This window comes from Talpa europaea (genome assembly GCF_964194135.1).
Source record: "Talpa europaea genome assembly, chromosome: 11".
NCBI classification, from domain to species: Eukaryota; Metazoa; Chordata; class Mammalia; order Eulipotyphla; family Talpidae; genus Talpa; species Talpa europaea.
In genome coordinates this window covers 81212383-81239848 of record NC_140078.1, presented here as the reverse complement: position 1 = coordinate 81239848, position 27466 = coordinate 81212383, and the positions used below count along the sequence as shown (strand labels likewise).

Here is a 27466-nt window from a genome sequence, read left to right as displayed (position 1 = left end):
GAGAGGGAGAGGGAGAGGAGAGGAAGAAGGGCTTTTTGAAACACACCAGTGTCAGCTACACGCCTTGTGTCAGCCCCCAGTTCAGTATGCTTTGGGCTGACAGTGTCTCAACGCACGCTCACACCTCAAGCTCTTGTGACTTCCTCACCCAACACCATGGCCACCTATGCGTCCAGGAGGCAGGCTGCACCCGGCAGGGGTGGAGAACTGCATCCTCCTCTTTCTGGAGGCACTTTGTGTACTTCCCAGGAGACCCATCTTTATAAGGCTTTTGCTTCTTCGACTCTAGTCCCTGCACTCATGGGTTACTTCTCAGCCCATCTGCACCCAAGTCCTTGTTTCTCGTTCTGCTTCCAGAGGGAACCGAGAGGAAGACAATTAGTACCAGGGTTGATCTAAAGAGCAGATCTTCAGCTTTGTACGCTGGACCTGGCTTTCTCGTATGTCAAATAGCAACAAGAACCCCGCTGTCATTGCTAAGGGGGCGGTGACACCCCAAGGTATGCAGACACAAATACCAGGCACAGGAATGGACAGAAAGACAGGAGCTGGCACCTGCGTAGCTCTATCCCTGGAATGGGGCAGCTAATTGGAAGGATTGCGAAACTGGCTGGCGGTTAACAGATTTGGAAGCTCTGAGAAAATAGGCTGATTGCCAGGTCGGGTCAGCCATCCACTGAGGGCACTCTGTGAACGCCACGCCATTGTGACATCACTGCCATGGCAATGTTTAACGAGACCTACATCTTCTGCCAGAAAAGTGAGACTCGGGACACGATCGTGGGGGAATCTGGGGGGTAGGTGCCCAGCGAGGCAGAACATAAGGCCGATAGAGGGCACTTTATGAACATGGTGTTCACTTCCATGACTCCTGAGTCATGCTCTTGGCTGCCTGGAACCTGGACACCAGGAAGTGAGGTGGCCCACAGGAAGTGAGGTGACCTACAGGGAAGTGAGGTGACCATGCCACGGTTGCCTTGGTATCCTCAGGAAGGTGTGAGGTGGCTCAAATGGTGGGGATGTGAAAATAGAGACCAGACTGTATTTCTGACTGTGCCCCTCATGACAGCCCAGGGGAGACCCTCTGCAGGAAGGAATGCTCTAGGGAGGAGGACCCTGGTATCTTGCAGGCAGCTGATGAGAGGAATGACAGAAGAAGCTGCCATGGCACTGGGCTCACTAGCATCCTGGGGGATGTGGAGACTCTGGTATGACCAGGAGGAACCACATAACCATCCAAGCGGGTGGACATAATTACCACAAGGGCCAACTGGGCCAGAAAGGCAACGCAGGTGTGTTGACCAGTGGCAACCTTAGGTCATGATTCATCAAGCCTAGCATTCCTAGAGGGTTAGATGCTTTGGCAACCAGCGAGGGTGCTGCCTAGAATGTCTGAGAAGAGAAAAAATATCAAGAACTTGTGAGCTAAAGGCTCACTTTTGCAGGTCGGCCACTGCCATGGAAAATTGGTCCCTTCAGTTCCCTGATGCAGACAACTGACTGAACAGAGGGCTGGATGGATCCACTTGAAGAAGGGGCCTGTGAGTCCATACCAAGGACACATAACAAGTATCCCTCCCAATGGGACTTAGGGTACCTGCATCCTAAGGTAAGTGATACCCCCGGACCTGAGGATCACTGCATGTGGTCTAAGCTGATTCTGATACCAGGGTGCCCAAGATGCCATCTCTTTCCCTGGCTGCACTTTGGGCATTGGGAGCACAGTGGGGAGTCCTTCTCACAGAGGGGCCACCAAGTCAGAGGACCCGCCCCAGGGTTACTTCCCCAGTCCTGAGTGCATATTGGGGTGGTTTTACTTAAGACCCAAAGAACCCTCACCATGAGTAACAGCCATTATGTAGGGAAGGACCAAGGGCACTTGGAGAATTGCCTGCTTCCCAACTCCACCCACTCCAGACAAATCTGAAGCAAGATCACAGTTTCTCCTGGATCCCCACAAAGATTTAGAGGACATTCCTATCTCATCCCCATTCAAATCCCTCAAAAAATATGTCATGGTGGAAGACGGTGAATTGCATTTTTAGCCAAGCAGTAACCCAACGGGCAGCTGCCAGGTGGATCTAGTGGTGTTACTGGAACAGCATAACACAACCTCTGTCATCTGATATGTGGCTAATGTTCTAATGATGTCAAAGTTATCATGACAAGAATCACAAGCAGTTTGTACAAGCCAGTTCTTTGAATACGTAAGTAAATAAAAATAAATCTCTAAAGAAGAAAAAAGCAGTTTATTTGTAAAAGGGCAGGATAGGCAAGTTCTATTACTCCAGGCCCTGTTAACTGCTCTCTTTCTCCCACAAAAGACCATGGCTGTTTGGACATGCCATTGTTGTTTATATAGCCTGGTCTGATAAATAAACATCACCATGTTATTTGGACCTGGGGAGCAGTGACAAGACTGAATTTGAAGCCTGGAAAAGCAGCATCCAAGTGTCAGCTTCTCATTGGCAAAGGTCACGGTTGACGTAAAACAGGGAAAATCCACTTTATGACTCCAAGGGGGCCCTTCTCAACATTTAAGGACCCGGGCCTCCCTGTGGCGCAGCGGTTGAGCACTGGGTTGCGAAGCTGCCCGCGGCCTCTGCAGCGCCGGTTCGATCCCCGGCTGCTCCCCGGCCACCGGAGGAGGGTCCCACATGGCGCGCAGACCTCTCCTGCCGCCCGCTGCTCCCCTCAGCAGTGTACTTTGGTCCTTCTGCCTGTTCTGCTCCCCGCTCTGGCTCTGGTGAATTCTCTCACCCTCCCGTGCTTCTGACTGTACCCAGTGCTTGTATAAATAAACAAACAAACAAATAAATAAAATACATGCCTCTTAAAAAAAAAACAAAAACATTTAAGGACCCAAGAAGATCCAACCTAAAGAGCCAGCTTCTCTCTATCTCTGCACTGTGGCACCCCTGATGGGAGTAAGGTAGTCAGGAAATGTGGGGCAGAAGGAGGGGTGGAGACCTTCATAGCTTATTCCCTCAAAATGCAAATGAGATAAAATTTGCCCTGTGTGCATATTCCACCGCGTGTGAATTAATTGGCACTGGAACAGAATACTGAAGAGCCATAGTTTTATTTCACACTTGCAAGGGTGTGGTAGCATTGGTATTTACAATACACGAGGTCACAGACAACTTACAAAATAAAAAGCAATTCCAAGCAAGGCAAAACTCACACCTTCCCCAACACACATACCACACCCCCAACCCATACATAATACATCAAACAGTGGGAAAAAAACAGCAGCACACACACAAATAACCCTTGGCCCAAATACAAACACAAACACTGATACTGTCCAATATAACATTTTAAAGTTAATTATTCAGTTCAGATTACTTCAGTGGTAAATAAGCATGTCTCTTTAAAAAAAACACACGAAAATAACACTGATATTTATTTATATCATCAGGTAATGTGAATATACCCTGAAATTTTCTAATCCTCAGGACTAAAAATAATTATCTGCATTATGTGTGCACATTCCTCAATAAAGAAATAAAGAAATAAAAGGAGCTCAATGATATCACAGGTTAGGGGTCATGCTGAATTTGTGAAGACAGGATGTCTTCAAGTCCCTTGGTACAACTCTGCTAAGCACCTAGTCCATGCATCTCCGTCTCTAGCACGCTACATACCCTTTCAACTCACCCCAGGGACCCAGAGCCTGGAGAATCCTGATTTGAGCTCTTCACCATCACAGTGATAGAGGACCAGACCTCCCAGACCACTAGCACCCTAGGGCTGAGGGAAGGGGAGAAGGCAGAGGTGGGAGGGGGCTCACGCACATGGGCGTCCCAGATCACTCAGTTCACAGAACAGAGAGAAAGACTAGTTCAGATGAGCATAAAAGAAACTTTGAGCATGTCAGAGCCCAGAGCCTTTCAAATATCAAGTGTCATTGAAATAACTTTCCATCAGACAGGCCAGAGAAGTGAAGTAACCACAGAGAATGGCGATGCCCGATATGGAGCTGGAGGAATTTGTGGATGTTGGTGGGATTGTGAAGTGGTCTAACTGCTATGGAAAACAGTATGGCGGTTCCTCAAAAAGTTAAAAATATTACTACTATATGATGCAGCAATCCCAAATGATGTCTTAACACCAGGTCCCTAGTGTAGTCAAATGCATAAAAACAAACCAGGGATTCAAGAGAGGAAGAGTTATTGTTTAGTGAATATAGCTTCAAATTCGCAAGGTAAAAAAGCTTTGGAGATCTGTTTCACAACAATGGGAATATACTTGACAGTGAGGAATGATAAGCTTAAAAACTGTGAATAAATGGGTGCTGTTTTTCTAACTACAAAAAAAAAGACAACTGAGATAAGAAAAAACTAAATACTATTTACATAGGTAACTGCATTTGAATCTTGTGCTCAGATGTAACAGATACAGTTACTTAAGTCTCAGTCAGTGCAAAGAACACTTTACTGAGAGAGAAGACCTGGCTTCTAGAAATCTAACCAGATCTCCTAACTAGGTATTAGATAGCAAAGAATTGCTGTTCATCTCATTGGGTATAATCATAGCAACAGGGATATGATTTTTAAAAGGGGGCTCCAAATAAAGTATGTTGGTGTGAAATTATGGTTTCTAAGATTTTCCTTCATACACTCTCACCAAAAAGAAAAAGAAAAACCACGGGGCAAGGAAGGTGAGAAAGAATAGAACAGTCACAATCGTTGAATGTGGGTGATGAGTACATAGGGAGTTCAATTTTCTGTTCTCTCTGCGTTGTATGCATATTTAAAATTTTTTATCACTAAAAATTCTAACACAAAGTAAGAAAAAAAGAATGAATGGATGTCTGGAATGGATGGCAGCAGAATTACTATATTAAGATTTTTTATAACTATCATTGTCCACATGCTATTGGTCATTTAAAAAATAGTACATCTCAGTTTAACTTGTTTAACAGATTAAAAAAAAGCTAAAGTGAAACTGAAAGAATTTTCAAGCTTCAAGTAATGTTTCTCATCACTTCTCCCTCCCAGCTATTAACAAATGAAACAAAGAAGGTAAGTGGGTGAAGAACAGAGAAGGGAGGTGCAAAGATCACCCCAGGGTCCTACCTGTACAGTCACAGTGTAGGACCTTTCACAGTGGGGTGGAAGGTTTTCCAGCAGAAACCTTCCACCCCACCAGTCAAGCAAGGACTTCAGAGCAAAGAGGGAGGCTCACAAGACCACACAATGATCACAATCGAAAGAAAAAGACAGAGAAGCCAAGCCAAAAAAACCAAACAAAAAAACCCCCCAAAACTAGGACTTGATGAAAGCTAATTGCATCAAGTTCAGGGCACTGATGGAAAAGCTCCAGAATCAAGAAACCAAGGAAATAAATGGTATAACAGGCAAATCAAATACCACCAGCTACAGCAATGGTTGGAAGACAAATGGCAGCAACTCTTGGCCCAGTCTGGTGTATCCAAACAAAAGAGAACCGAAAAGACGAGAGGAATGATCCAAAAAAATGGGGTCAGCTTGCATGAACGTGTGAGCCTTCCTGAGGCGGGGAGGGGTGGGTGTCTGGGGGGGTGCCATGGAGAAGGGAGTCAGGGAACCTGGGAGCTGGGCCACCACCTTGAACTTGGCACCACCCTCTAACCCTGCCATCTGCAAGATGTGTTAAAAGAAAGGATCTCCAGGATCCCTTCCTCAGTTCTGAATTAGTTTTCATCCAAACTTGTTCCTGGCTAGAAGGATGATCACACACAAGGCGGGGCGGGGGCGGTGGAAGAAGAAAGCCACTGAAATCTCCAAAGACACAAAAATCTCCAATCAGAGGTCCTCGGTCAATACCTTGGCTGCCTGGAAACAAGTAAGGTGATCTTGAGATGCCCCGGGATTCCCTTAGACACCAGGGGACCAGGAGGAAAATGAAGGAGCGCCTGCTGGCCAGGCAGAGAGTGCACAGGGAGATGGCAAGACAGGCAGGGCAAAGCCAAGCCCCAGCAGTTGCCGCTCTGACAAGCCCCTGAGTCCCGCACAGGTAGCCGGCCACCCACTCACATTCCCCAGGGTAAGCTGCTCTGTAATCCTGTGTATCTGTGGCTCCTTAGCAAGCTGAGCGTGATGTTCAAGCATCACCAACACTGGCTGCCTCGGCGTGACTATGCCATGTGTACCTCACGCACGTCTCAACACCCTGTCCATGAAACAACCTTGAGGTAGATGCAATAATTATCCCCATTATAAGGTGAGTGAAGCTGAAGCTCAGTCAACACTGCCCACGCCACCCGACCAGTGAGAGAGGAGGGTGAGCCTCTCCAGCCTCAGTGGCGTTTTTGTTCCCTGTCTGAGAAAGACTCTCAACCACAAAAGACAATGCTGAGTCCAAACCCTCAGCTTTCTCAGGGACGCCTTTTCTAAGATGAGTGGTTATTGCTGCCCCAGCAGCAAAGAGGCTCTTGCCTCTGGCAAAAGGTCTGGGCCAACAGCAGGGTCTCTCCAGATACGGTAACCCTGGTCTGTTTCCAGTGGCCAGCAGGGAAGGCCCGATGGTTCTGTGGCCAGAGCACTGTGATGGGGGCAGGCTGCTAGGAGGGAAGTCACTGAGCAGGAAGGAAGACCCAGCATTCCACAGCCAGGAGCCAGTGGGAGAGACGCCTGGGAGGCCCTGCCACTCCCCGCGCCGGCCTCAACTTCCCCACTGGTAGAGCATGAGCCTCCATTTCTCAACAGTCAGACCCAATCCTGGGGGCTTCAGTTTCCTGACTCTTCTCCAAATGGAAAGACCTCCTTGCTGAAACTAGCAGCCTCCCTTCCAGGCCACGGCCCTAGGAGTTAGGGATGAATTACAATCAGACTCAAGCAAATCACCTTTAAAGGGCTTCAGTGTCCAAGCTGGTTCCCTGATTTACATGGTTAACTGTGTTTGAATCCTGCAATCTGGAAAGACCACTTTAATTGGCAAGGAGAAGACAGCTTCTAGCCTGGAATCTCCTGCATCTCTCATCATGTTGTCAGTGGCCTCATCTCTGCCTCAGTTTCCTCATCCTGAAATAGGGAAAAGTAGATTGTCCCTGATTACCTCATGAAAATGTTGAAAATGAGACAGAGTAGTGGTGGGGGGAGGGTGGTCAAATACCTTAGGGCTTCCTAGGTGGCTGTACTCTTACCCCTACCACAGGGCTCGTGTTTCTTTCACCCCAAACCCAACCCCAAAGGCCCAGGAGCACAGGCAACTAAATAGCATCATCAAGGTCTGGACCTGGATGAGCCAGGTATCAGCCAATAAAGGTGACTGACAGAACCCAGGGGGTAGAGAAAATATTTCCCAGCCACCAGAGGGGCCTTGTTTTGCCTGTTCTCCCAATTATCCTTCCCCAAAAATCTCCCCCTCCCTTCCCCAAAAAGCTCTGGGTCCATGATTCTGGAAACTGCCCGGGTCCCGAAGACAGTTTAAGAACATTGCGAGTTTCTTCCCCACTGTTTTCTAGAGGTATCCCCATCAAGCAACCCCATCCTTTGGTTCACCCCTATCAGGCCTGCAGATTAGGATTTAGTCCACATTGTCTGGGAAACAGATGCTATTCTCGTGTGACTTCTGTGGGCTGTAACTGGCCACTACAGAATAAACTGGTGGAAGCTGCCAGGCAGCCCCATCACTAATCAGTGTTCAAGCCAGGCTTGGGACCAAGCATGTTGCTGGTGGGGTTGTGCAGGAGAAACTGGAAAGGGTGAATGAAGCAGGCAACTTGTTCTGACGGGGGATGGAGATTGAAGCGTGTGGGCAATGAAGAGGTGTCCGGGCCCAGACGGGTTCAGGGAGCCCGCTGCAGGATGAGCTCCGTGATCTCCGCCCTGCTGCCCAGCCTCATGGGTATCCCGTAGTAGGCCGTGCCTGGGCTGACGTACACAAATGTAGTCTGGGCCACTTGGTAGAGACCAGCAAAGAAGGGGTTTAGGAGATAGGCCGCCACGTTCAAGGGGAAGATTTGCCCAGCATGCGTGTGCCCCGAAAGGATCAGGTTAATATCTGGCCGAGCCTGAAGGGCTCTCTTGGCAGCCAGTGGCTGGTGAGCTAGCAAGATGGTGGTGTGGTCTGGGCTGCAGCCCTCCAGGGCCTTCACGAGATCCATGCCGTGGCCAGAGTAGTGCAGGATGTCTGCCTCGATATCGTCTACGCCAGCCAAGCAGATCCACTCGTCACCCTCACTCCCACCAGGCTGGGCCCGCGTGGCAGAAATCTTCACGTTCTCATTGTGAAGAGGCCTGACATTCAGGGACTCCAGCAGCGTGAACCAGTTGCTGACGTCGGACGTATAGTACTCATGATTGCCCGTGACGAAGTAGGTGCCCAGGCGTGAGTGAAGCTGGCTCAGAGGAGCAACAGCCGTCCGGAGGAGGGAGGCTTCGGAATCGCAGAGGTCCCCCACGATCACGGTGACATCCGGGTGTAGCATATTCACCATTCTCACGAACATCTCCATCTTGGTCCTGCCCACGGTCGGGCCCAAGTGAATGTCTGAGAGCAGCACGATCTTGAGGTTGTCCATAGAGGGGGGCAGCTGGTGGATGGGCACCTCTACGGTTTTCACAGCGGGAGGCTGGGCAGCGTTCAGAAGCCCGACCACACTGAGCACGGCGGTCACCAACACGGCCAGGGCCGGCCTCAGTGTCAGCTTCCTCGTCTTATCAAGGCTGCCCACGACCTTTCCACTGCGCCAGGCCAAGAGCTGGTAGGCCTGCTCCATGCCGCTGAGCGTGCAGAGGAAGAACAGCATGATGACGTATGCCCCCAGGCAGGAGTAGGCGGCCAAGGAGAAGATATGGGGCTCCTCAGCCACTAAAAAGAGCATGGTGAAGAAACTGGAATGGGCCAGGACCAGAAATGCCACAACTGCCATCTTCCAAAGCCGAAAACAGGCCGACTCTGCGGCTGAGGAGTGGCTGAGGTTGCTGACTGCACTACGCCAGATGTAGAGAGAACCAATGAGCATGACTGAGTTGGCAAATAGGGACAACTGCAGGCGGAACAGCCAACGCCAGGCCCTGAGTTCAATGTTCCCCGCCAGATAGGAGCGGGAGATAATCATGGACACGAAGACAGTGCCAGCAGCCAGGGCGGCCTTCCCGCCTAGCGACAGCTGTCTGAAGATCGCCATTCTCTCTGTGCCTAAGAGGGTCCCCTGCTAGTTCTGGGCAAGCAGGCTCTGGAAGGTGAGTTCCTTAGAACAGTGGCCAAGGAGAGGTTTCCAGGTCAGCTCCGCCTGCAACCAGGAACTGGCATCAGCTTTGTGGGATATTAGATCTTCTTTGTCCCCGTTCAAACCTGACAGCTATTTACATCTACCCAACCCACTTTGAATGCAAACCACTCAAACACCGGTCAGCTGCTACACTTCATTATTAAAAATGCACACTGCTGGGGCCTCCCCTGGTGGCACAGTGGTTGAGTGCTGGACTGCGAAGCTGCCCACAGCCTCAGCAGTTCGATCCCCGGCCACTGGCAGGTCCCACATGGCGCGCAGACCTCTCCTGCCGCCCGCTGCTCCCCTCAGCAATGTACTTCGGTCCTTCTGCCTGCTCTGCTCCCCGCTGTGGCTCTGGTGAATTCTCTCACCCTCCCGCGCTTCTGACTGTACCCAGTGCTTGTATAAATAAATAAATATTTTTAAAAAATTGCACACTGCATTGTAACATGATGGGGCGTTTTCATTTTCTTACAGTTTTCTGTATGTTTAAAGTTTTTCCACAAGGTGCATGAACTACTGTTAAAAGGGAAACATCCTAAATCGGTGGTTCTCAAAGTGTGGTCTGGGAGACCCTCTCAGAGGTTCCATTTAGTCAAACATATTTTCAAAATACTAAGCCATGACTGCCTTTTCCATTCCCATTCTCTCATGAGTACACAATACTTTCCAGAGGCTACATGACACGCGATATGGCAAGGCTGAACACAGAGGAGGCTATGAGAATCTGTCATCTACTCAGACAGACATGAAACAGATTTTTGCAAAACTTAATTCCATTTTCACCCTAAAATTTTGGGAGAAACATTGCTATTTTTCAAAAAGTTATTAAGTTTATTAACATATAAGGTATGTATTATTTCTGGAAAAAAAAAAAACCTAACAAAATAGTTTTTTCTGTTTTAATGTCCAGGATAGTTCAAGTTTGAGAACCACCATTTGAAATAAATGCCAGCAAGGAAATCAGGGAAAGTGAATCTTTTGGTATTTTCTTATATTCTTGCGTTTTAGACCCAGGAAGGACACTTAGACACCTAACAGAAGAATTTCTGGGGTGAAGCCAGCTTCCATGTGAGGATATTGGCTTGGCAATGGGAGGCACCTCCCTGCAGATGGTGTTGCACAGCCAATACCAGCACCTCTACCATAAATCCCCTCTCCTCCCACTACCCTCTTAGATACGGGTTAGGATATGCAATCCTCCAACCCACCTTTCTCTGCCACTGTCTCCCTAGAGTGGATTAGTTCCACTGGCCAGGGGCTCTCACAGCTGGCTAGTAGCTCTCCTCCAGACCTCTCAAGACAAAAAAACTGGGGCAGGGAAACCACAGACCAGTAGCCAGGGGTTAACAAATGCTCAATTTGCAGTGATCTTTTCCCAGGAAAACCCCCAAATGCAACTATTTTTCAGCAGCTGTTTTCCAAATGCTTAAGAATCTCCACCTAGACTTTGCTCTCTTTTAGTTGACTGATTGAAGGCCTTTTATCAAAGGGTACAATTTACAAGTGAAGGACCCAAACTTCACCACTTCCTACTTAAAACAAGGCCCAGGCTGCCCAACATAAACTCTGGAGGCACCAAAATGGTTTGCTGACCGTGCAGAGGAACAGGTGCTCTTTTCTACTACTCCTTTCCCGCCCCCCAACTTGGGCGACTCAGCTGCCGGCCTTCCCGGGGTGGGGGCACCCGAGTCTGAGCTCGGACGGGTGGCCGGAGGCTGTGCTTCCTCTCGCGCCAAACCTGCTCGGCCCCATAGCTCACCTAAGGCCCCATAGCTCACCTAAGGCCCCATAGCTCACCTAAGGCCCCATCAGATCCTCCAGCAATGCCAGCGGCCACCTGCAGCTCGCCTCTTGCCCACCCTCGAAACCCGAACCGCCAAACCCTAAAGGTTTGGAAAATCCACGCCAAAAAAACTAAGAGGCGGGGGACGGCGAGTTGGGGACAAGGGGTTTGAAAAGAGAACAGCTCAAAGGAAATTAATCCAGTGTTCCCTTAGGGTTGGAGGTGCTCTCCTGACCCCGATTTTCTTCTTCCGGAGCGCCCCAAAGAGCACAGAGTGGGCAAGCGAGGGCGCCCCAAGCTGGAGCCCCAGGCGCCCTCCAAGAACGCGCGCTGCTTGGACTCCCCTCCCGGAAAACTGCAAAGCAGGAAGGTTTGGGCGCACCTCGTCTCACCCCGGCGTTGCACCGATGGGGAAGTGGCTCCTCGAGAATGGGGCACCCGGGCGGAGCGCACGAGCCACAGAGCCTCCGGGAGGACGCGCGCCCCGCCCGGCCCGGCCCGGCCCCGCCGGGAAGGCCAGTCCACTGCCTGCCCCGCGCGCATCGCGGGGTCCCGAGCTCCCTGTCCTGCAGGACCCGGGGTGGTCGCAGCCCCAGATGGATCTCCCGCCAGCTCGTCCCCCATCAGTGAATCCCTGCGCGAGGGTCCTGAGGACTTACACTCAAGTGACAATCAGAGCCCAGTAGCAGCGGCACCAGAAGCAGGGACAGGATGCGCTCGAACCCCGGCATGTCCACCCTCCAGCCTCTGGACTCCAGAGTCGGCGCCGGGGCCAGCCGCTCCGCGTCACTTGACTGAGGACCCAAGCCTGGCACCGCCCTCGCCGGCCCTGCAGCCAGCCCCGCGCCGGCTCCGCCCTGCGCTCCGCCCGCCGCAGCGGTGCCCGGGGCGGGGGAGCGGGGGATCCGAGGGCCGGGCCACCCCGCGGCCGCGTGACTGCTGGGCAGTGTCCTCTGACTTTGGCCGGCGTTTGCGCAAGGGAGGGACCCTTAAGATAGCAATCTGGAGGCCCCCCTGTCAGCTGCATGTTAACGCACCCCAGATAAAGTTGGACTTTAACTGGGGGTGCCCTGCTCCCTGGCAGGGGACAGATGGGGGGAAATTGAGGCCAGCTAAACCTAAATGGACAAGAGAGAATCCTAATCCATGGTTTCACAATGTGTGGTCTCTGGACCCTACCTGGCAATTGTTAGAAACGCTCCAGGGCCCTGCATCAGAAACTAAGAATGGGGGTTTTGTTAGGGGGAAAAGGATGTCCTAAAGCTAATTCCATACAGGCTTTGTGGGCTCCACCCCCACCCCAGGCCAAAGCCAAAGACACTGGGAACTCCAAATCCCATCACCACCAAAGGGAAGGTGGCTGGGACCTGAGGGTGGGGTTAAGCAGCCAGGTGGGTATAAAGCCAGACAGGTGGGCTTTGGAGGGGTTCCCCCATTTTGGCTCTCCGCCAGCTCGCAGTGTGCGGCCAGCTCTGAGAGTGCCTTTGGGTTTTCAGGTCGGCAGATCGGGTAGGACGCATTAAAGACTTTATTTCCCTATTTTTTCCCTGAGTTGTACATTTTCCTTATTTCCTTTTCCCTTGTAAATAAACCTTTTATTAGTCTTTTGTGTATGCCTGTAGTGGAGTATTAATAAGTCCCTTGTAAGCGTGCTGGTGAGGACTCACAGCCAGGCAACCTGTTCAATATCGGTGCTGCCCTATAACAGCTTGAGGGGGGGTGTTGGCCCAGAAGTCTGTATTTTTTTTCTTAAAAATTTATTTATTTATGCATACAAGAGCTGGGGTACAGGAGGAGTTGGGGGTGTGTGAGAGGATCCACCAGAGACAGAGTGGGGAACAGAACAAGCAGATTGACTGAAAATACACTGCTGAGGGGAGCAGTGGGCGAGGCAGGAGAGGTCTGCCTTGCCATGTGGGTTGCTTCCTGGCCGGCAGGGGATAGAACTCATGCTGCAGAGGCTGTGGATTGCTTCATAGTGTGGTGCTTAACCGCTTGCACCACCAGGGAGGCCCAGAAGTCTGTATTTTTAGACCCTCAAGGTTATCCTGGTGCATGCTAAAGTTTGAGAACTGCCGTTCCAGATCAGTGCCAGAGTTTGCAGAATTTCTGTTTCTATTGGGTTAAGACCAGTAACACCTCTCATGTCTCCATTTTGCCCCTGAACTTTTCAACTTCCCTGTCCGGGGGTGTATCTGTCAAATGGGCCTAAAAGAGTGTTGATTCTTTACTTTTGGGGAAAAAAGCTCTCTGGTTAATTGTCCAGCACTGCTGGTTCTCACTAGATCTGGGTTTGAAGTTAAAAATTCTCTCCTGACTGGTTCTGTAACAGGGTGGTCCCCAGGAAAGGAGGAGGTTCCAGGTTCCCTGCCCCACCCAAGGGAGGGTGGAGCTGAGCAGGAAGAGAAACGGCAGAAGAGACTGAGGAAGGAAGGAGCAGGATGGAGCCTAGAGACACGTGAAGAAACTGCGCTTGTCTTTTGGTCGTGGACTGGGTGACACAGATGTGGGTGAGACCCGTGGGGAGGTGACCATGGCAGCTTTTATCTTGATTTTGATTTTGCTCTTTTCCTTCCAGGCTTGTCTGGTTGTTTCTGACCCTTTTCTGTGGGTCCCCACTGGAAGATGCTTTAGACTTGTGGCAGGCTTTGGGGCCTTGCTCTGGGCCGATCCCATATGGATGGACTTTTACCCACGAGGGGATGGGTAACTTTGGGTGCTTCATTTAGAAACTGGACTCTTTGCCTTACCTGTATTGTTTCCTAGTTTTATTAAAGTTCCTTCCCATTAAAGTCTCCTATGTTTTGTGTTGATGTGGCAGATGGCAGAACCCATTTAGAATAGGCAGGTTTACGGGGTTTGGGCTGCCCCTCTCCCTGCCCTATAACAGTTCCTGACACTGAAAATCTCTTCCTGCCATTGGCAAGCCTCAGCTTTAATGGAACTTGGTTTCAGAGGAAGACACTCTTAGGGAAATCATAAGTAATTTTTTTCCAGCTTTCTTGAGATATAAATAAATACTGTTATAGGACAGGGGGAGGGGCAGCCCAAACCCCACAAACCTGCCTATTCTAAATGGGTTCTGCCATCCGCCGCATCAACACAAAACATAGGAGACTTTAATGGGAAGGAACTTTAATAAAACTAGGAAACAATACAGGCAAGGCAAAGAGTCTAGTTTCTAAATGTAGCACCCAAAGTTACCCGTCCCCTCGTGGGTAATAGTCCATTCATATGGGATCGGCCCAGAACAAGGCCCCAAAGCCTGCCACAAGTCTAAAGCATCTTTCAGTGGGGGATCCACAGAAAAGGCTCAGAAACAACCAGACAAGCCCGGAAGGAAAAGAGCAAAATCAACATCAAGATAAAAGCTGACATTGTCACCTCCCCACGGGTCTCACCCACATCTGTGTCACCCAGTCCACGACCAAAAGACAAGCGCAGTTTCTTCACGTGTCTCTAGGCTCCATGCGCCTCCTCCAGGTCTCCTGGCTCCATCGTGCTTTCTTCCTCAATCTCTTCTGCAGCTTTTCCTCTCCCTGCTCAGCTCCACCCTCCCTTGGGTGGGGCAGGGAACCTCCCCCTTTCCTGGGGACCACCCTGCCACAATACCACAAAATTCTAGATTAGACTAAACTAGGCCTGTACCTCTTCCTTTTTTGCCTGGCCTGTTCTTGCCTGGCCAGTCTTAGAATTCTATCAGTTTGGGGAGAATTCCCACACCCTTGATATCTGATCATATTCTTCATGCCCCACCTTTGACATCTGAGTCCTCCACCAGCACTTAATAAGAATCCCTTGAATATCCCTTCTTCCAATTTTCCCACCCACACCCCCCTCACTCTGCTGACTGACTAAATCCTTACCATAACAGAACTCATTAAGTCAAGTGTTTGGCTTTGTTTGTTACAATTTTATTTTATTGTACACATTTGCTTAATGGTCATTGAATTTCTAGGCCAGATTCAGCTACCTGAAGAAACTTTATAAATAATTTATATTGTTTAGACCCAAGGAAATGCAATCTGGAACAAATGGGAAATAACAACTTTCTAAAGACAGACCTAGAAATTCAAATCCAGTAAATGAAGATGTTTCCTTTCTCTGATAGCTGGGCTGAGAAATATCTGGCTGCTAGACCACCATTCACAGACATAGCTAAGAAAACAGGGTGCAGACCCAAAACAAGACCAACTAACCCTTCCCTAGTTTTGGTACAGGTTTAAGGATTCAAGTCACCTACATTCACCTGTGCTATTGAACCACAAAGAGCAACATTAATTCCAACACACATTGATCCCTGTTCAAGCAGTTCCCTTTTCGTTTCTGGAAGTTGGCAAGTTTTCTGGTTATAATATTGAAAATTAAGTTTGTCTTGACAGTACTGTTGGTGGGTTTTGGCGTTCTTGCATTTTGGGGTTCCTTGGTCTATGGCTATGGCATGAGAAGAATTCACAGCCGTGTCTTTAGCAGAAGCAAAAGATTGTTTACAGACAGAATGAAATTATTCCCAGAAAGAGGTCCGGGTAAACAGAGTCCTGGGAACGACAGTGAGGGAAGCAGGAACTCTTAAATGGGGTGCAAGACCTGTTCACTCTGTCCCTACCTGGGGTGCACTGTGCAGGCACTCCTAGGGCTTTGGTATGTTGGTAGCAGTTTCTAAGTCACTGGCCCTTCTATTGTGCTCCTAGGCAGGCTGGGAAGGGGAGAGCATTAGGCCAGAGTTGCCAGGATGTCAATAAGTGCTGTCCTTCCCATAGGAGGAAAGTTGTTTTTTCTCCCAGATACCTGCCAATTTTGAGGGATTCTGACACACACACGCACACACACACAAACACACCCCTTTGGGTGCTGCTTGCTCTCCTTGGCCTTTATGGCCCTGCCTGTTGGTTCTTCTCTGGGCATTAATTGATTTCCCTTGAGCTTTATCAGCTTAAGCAAGTGGGATCCCCGGTAGAGCTGGTCATTTAATTTTCTTTAGGCTTTGCCCTCCCTACCCTACATGTCTAATTATATCAGCTTCCTGATTTTCCATCTTGATCCTTTATGCTCTCCTCAGTTGGTACCTCTCTGTTAGGTCTAGTGAGACATGGAACTCCATGATACTGGACATTAACTCAAGCTGAGTTCAATTAAGTCATTTTAAAGTAGAAAGTAGTATTTTCTCCATTGAAGATTCATGGCAAGTTCACCTGTCCACACTCTGCTGAGGAAGCCCATACATACTTACCGCATACATACTTTAGATGCAAAAACTTTTCACCACTGACAAAAACCTTTAGGCCAACAACCCTCTAGGCTAATGATATGGAATCCATCACAAAAAGGTCACATGCATGAGATTATGCGTTTGAAAGATGAGATGATCTAGTGGAAAGAACAGAGAAAGGGTATCTGCCCTTTATGCTGGGTTAAAACTGCTTAAACAGAACCTCCACCTGTTTCTGAAGAAGCAACACCCTGTCCCTAATGTTGATTCCCTTATGCTGAGTCACAGTTGCTCAGTTCTTGCTTGGTACAGTCGCCAGGGATCATGCTCAGCGAAATAAGCCATTCTTTTTATTTCTTAGAGAACTCAAGAACCCAGAATCAGGTGACACCTTCTCTGAGCTTCCTCAGCCATACTCAATTATTTCTTTTGTGCCATTTTCTGTATCTAAATGTTAAAAATAAGTTTAAAAGTTTTGTTTTACTTTTTTTTTTTTTTTTTTTTTTTTTTTTTTAAGGAGAACTCTTGTTTTTTTTTTGTTTGTTTATTTATATATTTATACTAGCACTGGGTACAGTCAGAAGCGCGGGAGGGTGAGAGAATTCACCAGAGCCAGAGTGGGGAGCAGAGCAGGCAGAAGGACCGAAGTACACTGCTGAGGGGAGCAGCGGGAGGCAGGAGAGGTCTGCGCGCCATGTGGGACCCTCCTCCAGCGGCCGGGGAGCAGCTGGGGATCGAACTGGTGCTGCAGAGGCTGCAGACAGCTTCGCAACCCAGCGCTCAACTGCTGCGCCACTGGGGAGGCCCGTTTTGTTTTACTTTTAAAAAGTTAAAAAAAAAATCCTAGTGGTATTCCCCAAAACCTTTCATGTGATGTATAAATATAACCAGAATTCGATTTGCTCATTCCTTTCTCCTTTTTCTCTTGACAATTTCTTGAGAGACTGAGAAATAGTCACTGGCTTTCCTTTCTCAGGTGTTTTCGTGTCTAGAAAATGAATTCCCTCTCCTTGTGTTGTGAAGTCCTTCCTGAAATCTGCAATCCTGGTCCTTTAGTAAAAAAAACTAGTAAAAAAAAGTAGTAAAGAGACAGGCCCAATGGAATTGCAATTTCTGCTGTGCCACTTAAGATCTGTGTGACTGTGGGCAAGTTCTTAATCTCTTTGAGTCTTCATGGGTAAACTAGGGATAATAATATGTAATTTTCTGGGTAGTTGGGATGATACCTGTAAGACTTGGGTGTTGGAATTGTTGATGAAATCATAATTAGGCCAGTAGGTTAATTTTATGATTATGATAGGGGGACAATAGCTAAAGATTAAATAGCAGTTTTACATTAATTTATAGATTTTGATAATTACACTGTGATTTTATGAAAGAATGTCCTGTTTTTAGGAAACAAAAGGGGAGTCATCTTTACAACTGACAAATCAGTTTAGAAAAAATGTGTATACATACAGATTGATACAGCAAATGTGGTAAAATGTTGACCTTGGGGGAATCCACCAAGGAATTCTTTGTACTGCTTTTTAAGTTTTTTGAAAGTCTAAAATATTTGCACATCATACATCTGACAAGCAGCTAATATCTAAGCTCTACAAAGAACCCACACAACTAAAAAAAAAAAAAATTAATGGGCAGAACAGCTAAATAGATAATTTTCCAAATAAAATTTACAGATGGCACATGAAAAAAAATGCTCATCATACTTATTATCAGGGAAACTCAATCAAAACCACAATGAGATACTATCTCATGCCTGTGAGAATGGCCTATTGCAAAACAAACCAGAAACAGTAAGTATAAACAAGAATGTGGAGAAAATGTAACACCTACATAGTTGGTGAGAAAGTAGCCTATGGAAACCATTATGGAGGATTCTCAGAGATTAAAAATAGATCTAGGGCCTCCCTGGTGGTGCAAGGGATTAAGTGTCAGCACTGTGAAGCTATCCGCAGCTGCTGCAGCATGAGTTCAATCCCTGGCCAGGGAGGTACTCACATAGCACAGCAGACCTCTCTTGTCTCACCTGCTGCTCTCCCCAGCAGTGTATTTCAGTTGATCCTCCTGTTCTGCTCCCCACTCTATCTCTGGTGAATCCTCTCACATATACCCGCCCCCACCTCTGTCCTACACCCCAGCTCTTGTGTGCATAAGTAAATAAATCTTCAGAAAAATAGATCTACCATGATGAATCAGGCCTGGGGCCTATAGACCCCTGGAGGCTTTCTCTTTCCTTGTCCTGGCAAGGAAAGAATTCAACAGAGACCAGATTTAGGCAGAACAGCAAGAGATTTATTGACTGTTAAGAGGAAGGACAGGAAAGATCTCTTAGTGGAATGGGTTTCTGCTGAGGGGTAGGAAAGCAGGAGTTTATTGGGGCATACTGGGCAAGGAGTAAGGGAGTTCAACCATTAGATGTTTCCATGTTGTGTCTCTTACTGATTGGTTGAGGCCCATGGGGTCTCCTAGGTTACTGAGGCCCACTGAGTTTCCCACATTACCTGGCTGGTTCAGGCAACCAACTTTTGGTCTGTTGCTTTAGCATTGTGCTATTGTGTTGGTGTACTGAACATTACATCTTTAATTGGGTCGGGGTGTTCAAACCCATGCAGTTTGGTAAATGGGTTTGAGATACCTGGACTTGCAGGGGCGCCCTCCTGTTTCCCACTGATTGTTCTGATTGATAAACGGGCTTGGGGCACCCTGTTCCTGATCACCTGTACCTGTTTCCTAACTTTCTCAACTCAATGTGAGGCTTCGATTTCACTCCGACTAAATATCAGAAAATGCAAAACACTAGTTCAAAGGGAAATGCACGTTCCTAAGTTCATTAAAGCACTGTTTACCATAGCAAAATTATAGAAGCAACCTAAGGCCCCAGGGCAGATGAATGGATTAGGAAGATGTGTACATGTACACGGTGGAATACTACTCAGATATATATGTATAAAAATGAACTGCCACTTCTGACATGTAGAGGATCAAGTCAGTGAAATAAGTCAGAAGGAGAAAGACAAATACCAGATGGTTTCAATCGTATGTGAAATATAGAAAAACAAAACAAAACAAAAAGACAAGCAAGATCAAACCAAAATCTTAAAATTCTGTCTGTAGACTTGAGGCTACCAGAGTGAGTAGGTGGGAGGTGGGGAGAAGTGAGGAGGGATCCAAAGGATTATGGTCAAAGACTCGGGGTGTTTGGTGGTGGGTGTGGTGCGGTGATATCATCATCTGAAGAGGTGTGATCCTATACCTCTGAAATTATATATTGTATGGCACCCAATGTTACCGCAAAAAAAAAAAGCAACAATATTTTCCAAAGTCTGGATTATTACAAAATGAAGTTAAAATTGTTTTGGGGCCTCCCTGGTAGCAAAGGCAGTTGAGCGCAGCACTGTGAAGCTGTCCACAGCCTCTGCAGTGCCCGTTCGATCCCTGCTGGCCATGGAGATACCCAAATGGTGGGGCAGACCTCTCCTGTCTCTCCTGCGGCTCCCCTTAGCAGTGCATTTCGGTCCATCTGCTGTTCTGTTCTCCACTCTGTCTTGGGTGAATCCTCACCCTCCCGCACATCTGGCCTGTATCCTGGTTCTTGTATAAAAATAAATAAATTTAAAAAAAGTAAAATTGTTTTAATCCTTAGCATGTGGCAGATTCAGCTTTTTCAACTTTCTTTCCCAGCCTATTGACCCAAGGTGATAATATGCACAGACATTCTTCACCGAATTGAGGCAGACAGGGTTTAGCATAGGAGTTGTCCAACTAAGGCCACCAGGCCAAATTCACTCTACTCCCCTGCCTGTTTTTGTATGGCCTGCCAGTTACAAATTGCTTTTACATTTTTGAATAGTTGGGGAAAAAATCAAAAGCAGGATAACATCTTGTGATATTTGAAAGTGGTATGAAATCCAAATGTCAGTGTCCATAAATACCGCCAGGACACAAAACTCCCAGTGCTGTACTTCCACACTGCGATGGCAGAGTCAGCCCCGGAACAGACTCCGTGGCCCCCAGATCCTAAAATACCTTCTATCCGGCCCTTCACAGTAAAGGCTTGCCCAGAGATTTGATTTTTGCCAGGACCCCATGCTCTGCCCCTCGGGCCTCATTGCCTGGGGTTAGAGCCTGAGTTATTTTTACAATTCCTGTCCAAAGTCCCAAATATTGGGTGCAGAGATGTAAGACCTCCTACTCCAATTTGTGGGCCTTATGAAATGACCACGAGGAGGCTGTGGCCTGGAGGGACTCATTTCTGGTGAGAAATGGCCACATGCACAGCTAAATATGGTGTATGCTTTAATACAGGCCAGTGTGGCTCAAAGCGTGGTCCAGGGGCCAGTGGCATGAGATAAATACAGAAATTCAGAGTAGGTATTTAGAAATTTGTAGCAATTTGAGAAGTTGTTGAATCTAATAATGGCAGATGTGATTGTGAAATTTGAATGTTTATTTTTGTTTCCTTTTTTCTAGAAATTTAATGTATCAGGATTTTTACAAGATGGGTCCTTGATGGATGGGAAAGAACACTGATAACCAAAGAAACAACACTAACCCTTAACCAAAGGTATTTTGAGAAGCACAAAAGCACTTTTCATTAACAATGAAGGAGAGAGATGTCCACCCAGTAATGCAGTTGAGAATTTTGTTTTTCTGTCCTAACAGGATTCTGCACATAGGTCCAGACTCAACCTCAACTCCACTAATGGACCTGTTTTCCCTTATGGTTCTAACAGAGTTTCCCTATTTACAGTAGTAAATTTCAATTCTGACCTGGATCTCAGTGCAAACATTTAGCTAACTTTATGTTTCTAATTTTTATTATTTTTGTGTAGAAGATCTGGGGTATAGGCTAGAAGTACGGGTTGGGGTGGGGAGAGAGGATTCATCAGAGACAGGGTGGGGAGTAGAGCAGGTGGATCTACTGAAATACACTGCTTAGTGGAGCAGCGGGAGAGACAGGAGAGGTCTGCTGTCCCATGTGGGTTAGCTGCCTGGCGGGGAATCAAATTTAGACTGTGGAGATGATAGTGCTGACACTTAATCCCTAGGCCACCAGGGAGGCCCGTGTTTCTAATATTTAAAGAATTCCATTGAAATGATTATAATTTGGAATAGGTTTTAGAAGTACTAAATGATAGATATTAAAAACGAGAAACAAACAAGGCATCCAGTAAAAAGACTTGACAACTAAATGCTAGGTTGGACCAGGAAAAAAAAAAACATTGCTTCAAAAAGACATTGGGACAACTAGCAAAAGTTGATCATGTAGATTATGGATTAGAAAACAATATTGTGTTGATAATAAATTTCCTGATTTTGACAATAATTATGTGCTTAGGAAATACACCCTGAAATATTTAGGGGTAAACAGGCAAAATGTCTGAGACTCACCCTCAAATAATAATAATAATAATTATTATTATTATAATATAATAATTATAATAATAATTATTATTATTAATTTACATGTATATAACTATGTGTTAAATATAGTATACACATCTATTACATTCATATGATGAGAGTGCAAATTATGGAGAAATAGGGCAAAATGTTAACAATTGATGAATTAAATAAAAAGCATACTTTTCCTTATTCTTTTTTTTTTTAATTTTTAAACTTTTTTTTAAAGATTTATTTATTTATGTGTACAAGAGCTGGGGCACAGGCCAGAGATGCAGGGGGTGAGAGGATTCCCCAAAGACAGAGTGGGGAACAGAACAGGCAGACAGACTGAAACACACTGCTGAGGGGAGCAGTAGGCATATCAGGAGAGGTCTGCTGTGCCATGTGGGTTGCTCCCTGGCCTGGGATCCAACTCGTCCTGCTGTGGCTGTGGACAGCTTCATAGGTTGCGTCTTAACCCCTTGTGCCACCAGGGAGACCCCTTTTCCTTATTCTTATCTCAGTCCTCTCATAGTCATTTCATAGCCCCACAACTTGGAGCAGGAGGTCTTCCATCCCTGCACACTCTAATAAGGGCATTTGACAGGAACTAATAAAACAAAACATGATCCTGTAAAACAAATCAGTTTCCAAAGTCAGGCAATGTGTCTGTAGAGGCACAGTATCGGGTCCTGGCTCTTTAAAAGTCATTAAAAAATTAAAAATGGAAAAACTGAAGTCCTCAGTGTAAAAACATGCAGCAATTCTTTATCCTTCTCACATGTCTTGAAGTTTTCTGACACAGAGGTTCTGAGACCTGTGTTGTGGGATTAAGTTGTGCAACCAACGGATGGGTATGGTTATGAAACAATAAAAATATAAAATTGTGAAATAATTGGCCAATAGTTTCCTCACAGTTCCAATAAAAGTTAGCTGTGAATCAGGAACTGGATCCTGCCATATGACAGTCAGGAGCTAAGGGTGTCCTTGTCCCCATATCTCGAAATTCCTTTGAGGAGTTATAGATATCTAAAAACATAAAATGCCCCAAGTGAGGCCTGCCATAGGAAAAAAAAAATGATGACTTTGTTTTACATACTTTCTGCTATCGCCTTTCTATCTCCCTTCAGTCTATCAAGAGCAGCTGCTTCCCCCAGACTATCAGCTGCATCTTTGCAGAGTTTCTTTCTCCCCCTTCATGTCTGATCTAAGCCTATGATTCCTTCCTCAACCCCCTCACCCCCACCCTGTGCAGCCCACCCTCTTGGTCTCCAAAGCGGTAGTGACTGATGTCTTCTCTCAAGGATCACAGCCCTTTTCTAGCTCAGCTGCAGTTTCCAAGATATGGCCGGAAGTGCTATTTGATCTAACTGGCTACAGTGGCCCCCCAGTGTCTTAAAGTTTACATAACTGTCATAGTCAATTATGTAATTAGAGGAATTTAAATAATCCAGGTTTCCAGTTTCTCTTCAGCCAATCAGAGGGTGTGACCACAGCAGGCGCGTTCCCCTGGAGTAACAGTAAACTGGAGGTGGCCATGGAGACATTTGCTCAGGCTTCTGGTCTCTTTGGTTGGCAACAGTTTCCATTTGGTCCACTTTTGACATGACCTGCAGGTCTCAAAACAGATTGAAACTGGCAATTTCTGGGCCGATTTAAATTTGATGGCAGGGCCTCCCTGGTGGCACAGGCAGTTGAGCGCAGCGCTGTGAAACTGTCTGCAGCCTCTGCAGTGCCGGTTCGATCCCTGCCAGCCTCAGAGCAACCCACATGGCACAGCAGACCTCTCCTGTCTTGCTCGCTGCTCCCCTCAGCAGTGTATTTCATTAGTCTGCCTGTTCTGTTCCCTACTCTGTCTCTGGTGAATCCTCTCACCCTCCCGTGCATCTGGCCTGTACCCTGGTTCTTGTATAAATAAAATAAATCTTTAAAAAAAAATAAATTTGATGGCAACCTGTGTGCTTGCTGTACCAAACACATCTATGGAACACCTCGGATTCACTCATCTCCTGTTTCCCAAAGCTTAGGCTGCCCTTCAGCTGCCCTTGGTGCACACCTGCCACCCAAAACCAATCGTCTGGACTCACTGGAATCACACACTTCTTTTTTTTAAAAAAGCGGTTGAGCGCTGGGTTGCGAGGCTGCCGGCGACCTCTGCGGCGCCGGTTCGATCCCCGGCTGCTCCCCGGCCACCGGAGGAGGGTCCCACATGGCGCGCAGACCTCTCCTGCCGCCCGCTGCTCCCCTCAGCAGTGTACTTCGGTCCTTCTGCCTGCTCTGCTCCCCGCTCTGGCTCTGGTGAATTCTCTCACCCTCCCGCGCTTCTGACTGTACCCAGTGCGTGTATAAACAAAGAAACAAACAAATAAATAAACAAAACATGCCTCTATAAAAAATAAATAAATAAATAAAATTTTAAAAAATATTTTATTTTATATAGTTCTTACATCATTTTTCATCTTTGTACAATGTATGCATTTTCATTTGGGTTATATTCCCCATGCAATTGCACCCCGCCCCCCCCCCCCAATCACACACTTCTTTCCAAGTGTCTGGCAAAGAGGCTGGACGGTGCAATCCAGAAGGCAGGGGGGTTCACTGCCCCCACCTCTCCACCCTGGAGAAATGAAGTGCACTGAGAAAGGGGAGGGAAAGAAGCAGTGAGTGTCCTTTCCTTCCTGGCTCAGATGAACCATCTCCAGGGGTGGTTACTCTGTGTCTCCTGCCTGAGACTTTCCACATGGTCTGGTGGCTGCACCTGCAGAGAAATTGGTCTCTGTCTTCAGGGATATGGGGAGGCAGTGGCCAGCAGGGTAGCAGGTTGTTTTGACTTGCTTTTCATCTCTCTTCGCTTCACATGTCTCCCTCTTACTGTCATGGATCATGTCTCCCAAGTGTTAGCAATTACTTCTTGCCTTGGTTCTGTTTTCTCCAGAGCGCCAGATCAACAAGATGAAATGGCCCTGCAGCTCACCATTTCCTATACTTATTTTAGGCTTTCTCCAACTTAGAGGGCCCCCCCCCTTTTTTTTTGTTGTTGTTGTTTATTGAAGTAACACTGGTTTTTTTTTTTTAAGATTTAGTTTTTATTTATACAAGTGCTAGGGCACAGTCCAGATGTGCGAGGATTCACCAGAGACAGAGTGGGGAGCAGAACAGGCAGACCGATGAAACACACTGCTGAGGGGAGCAGTGGGCGAGACAGGAGAGGTCTGCCCCGCCATGTGGGATTCTCGCCGGCTGGCCGGGATCGAACCTGCACTGCAGAGGCTGTGGACAGCTTCACAGCGCAGCGCTCAACCGCCTGTACCACCAGTGAGGCCCAGTAACACTGGTTTACAGTGAGCTCAGAGGCTCACACCTCTTCAGATGCATGTGATCACACCATGCCCAGCACTAAGGCGCCCTTGGCCCCCCACCATCAACTTGGAATTTGGGAAATGTCCTCTTAGACTTTGCTCCCAGGACCACAGATCACAACTCAATCCCAGCTCAACACCCGGTGCAGTGCCTCTTTCTTAGTGAATGATCACTGAAGGAAATGTCTGATGTAAGACATTTATCTTTCCCTGTACTCTGGCTCCTGTTGTAACATGCTTTAACCAGGCCCTTGTCTTTCTTATGGAGATCACTTGTTGGGCTGAGGGGGCTGGGAGTGTGTGTGGGGGGTAGGGGTAGGCGTGGGGGTGGGTCTCCTATACTGATTTTTTTTGACTAACAGCCCCTTCGCTTTCTTCCCCAACTGAGTCTTCATGTGTTGCTCTCTCTGGTTGGAAACTTTTCTTTTTTGCCTCCAGTCTCCTTCTATTTGATCTTTTCAGACCCTCTACTGGAACCAAGCATGGCCTCTTACAAATAGTATTTTGGGGCTCACCCTCAGACTAGATTACTGCATAGATTGAATGTTTGTGCTCCCCTGCTCCCTATTCATAGGCTGAAGTCTAATCCCCAATGTGATGGTATTTGGAGGTGCAGGTCTTTGGGGGAGATTAGGTTATGAGTTCAGGGTCCTTATAAATGGAATTAGTGTCCTTATAACAGAAGTGTTATAACATCCTTATAACAGAGAGCCTTCTTGCCCTCTCTGCCATGTGAGGACACAGTGAGGAGGTGGCCATCTAAGACCCAGACACCAAATCTGCCAGGGTCTCAATCTTGGACTTCCTAGCCTCCAGAACTGAGAAATAAACTTCTTTGTTTATAAGTCACCCAGTCTATGGCACTTCTATTAAAGCAGCTTGAATGAATTAAGATAGTTACCCTCTTCGGAGGCCACATGGTAGCCTGTCCACATCTCTATTGCAGCTCTAATGGTAGTAATAGGAAGTATTCTCAAGACTTAATTTCCTGAGGCAAGAACTGATATCTTTTCTCAATACAGTGCCTGGCACACAATCAGAGCTCAATATAAGATTATATCTATGTGTGTATATAAATATATATATGCATATATATACATATATATAAAAGATTTATTTATTTATGCATATAAGAACCAGGGTACAGGCCAGAGGGAGTGGGGAGAGGATTCACCAGAGACAGTGGGGAGCAGAGCAGGCAGAGCTACTGAAATACACTGCTGAGGGGAGCAACGGGTGAGACAGGAGAGGTCTGCTGCGCCATGTGGGTAGCTCCCTGGCAGGGAATCGAACTTGTGCTTCAGTGGCTGCGGTTAGTTTCATAGTGCCGCATCTTAACCCCTGTGCCACCAGGGAGGCCCCAGTATAGGATTATACATTAACAACAAACAAGGATGCCTTATCTCCTCTATTCAATGGGAAGTTCCTTGGAGTCAAGAATGTATGATCCAGCTTTGCATTGCAGTGCTAAGGACAAGAACTGGGTGTTGATGGAATGAATAACTTCACAATAGAAAAGAGAACGTTAAAGTCACACTGACTCCTATACTCTCAGACATACTCAGAGACATAACTCTAATAAGATGAAAAGCCCCATCAGCAGGGGTCAGCCATATTAGACATATTAATTTCACTTCCTTTTTACAAAACTGTGTTGAGTTATACAGCTTTTTTTTTTAAGATTTATTTATTTTTATACAAGAGCTGGGGTACAGGCCAGATGCACAGGAGGGCGAGAGGATTCACCAGAGACAGAGTGGGGGACAGAACAGGTAGACGATAGAAATACACTGCTGATGGGAGCAGCGGGCGACAGGAGAGGTCTGTTGCGCCATGTGGGATTCTCGCAGGCAGGCCAGGATGGAAACCACAATGTTGAGGCTGCGGACAGCTTCACAGCGCGGCACTCAACCCGCTGCATCACCGGGGAGGCCCAACTGTGTTGAGTTATAATGAAAAGCAATGGTTCCATTCCCTTCCGTCTGCCCAACGACAACCTTGCCCCTCAAAGGTAATTACACTTAACTTTTGCCGTCCCCACTATATCCCCTGCCACAGTTGCCTGCGCTTAGTCTCTTGTACCCTTCATGTCTACTCCTCCAGAACCGTATTGTGCAGGGGCTGGTGTATTTGAACACTGTCTGCAGTGACCTTACAACATAGGTATTGAAAGACTGATGGGCAAGTGAGCCTGATGTATGCAACCTACTCTCAAGTGATTTTTAAAAGTCCTGAAATGGGATTGTGAGAAAGGAAAAATAGCACAATGACGGTAATTTTTGCATTTGGATGCAAAGGGTGTATAGGAGCTCTTTGTACCATCCTAACAACTTTGCTGGAAATCATTTCAAAATAAAAATTTAAACAAATTTTAAAGTGCTTTTAACATTTCATTGCTACCTTTTTTTTTTTCTTAAAGATTTATTTATTTATGCATACAAGAGCTGGGGTACAGGCCAGAGGTGTAGGGGGTGAGAGGATTCACCAGAGACAGAGCAGGGAACAGAACAGGCAGATTG

The 27466-nt window shown here is 47.1% G+C and overlaps 2 protein-coding genes across 2 annotated transcripts in view; both read right to left on the bottom strand.

The window, feature by feature from the left end:
* The window catches only part of GLB1 (galactosidase beta 1), a gene marked incomplete at both ends in the record, with an annotated part of 62178 nt that extends 50456 nt beyond the window's left edge, over positions 1–11722 (bottom strand). Inside the window, one exon of the mRNA XM_084246578.1 lies at positions 11651–11722. Within this exon, the coding sequence (XP_084102704.1) occupies positions 11651–11722 (72 nt within the window). The remainder of the gene's footprint in view (positions 1–11650) is intronic.
* On the bottom strand, positions 7775–9118 carry TMPPE (transmembrane protein with metallophosphoesterase domain; the record flags this gene model as incomplete). Its single annotated transcript, XM_084247607.1, has 1 exon — positions 7775–9118. One exon carries the CDS (start codon positions 9116–9118, stop codon positions 7775–7777), a length of 1344 nt encoding a protein of 447 aa, XP_084103733.1.
* Positions 11723–27466: the final 15744 nt, after the last annotated feature.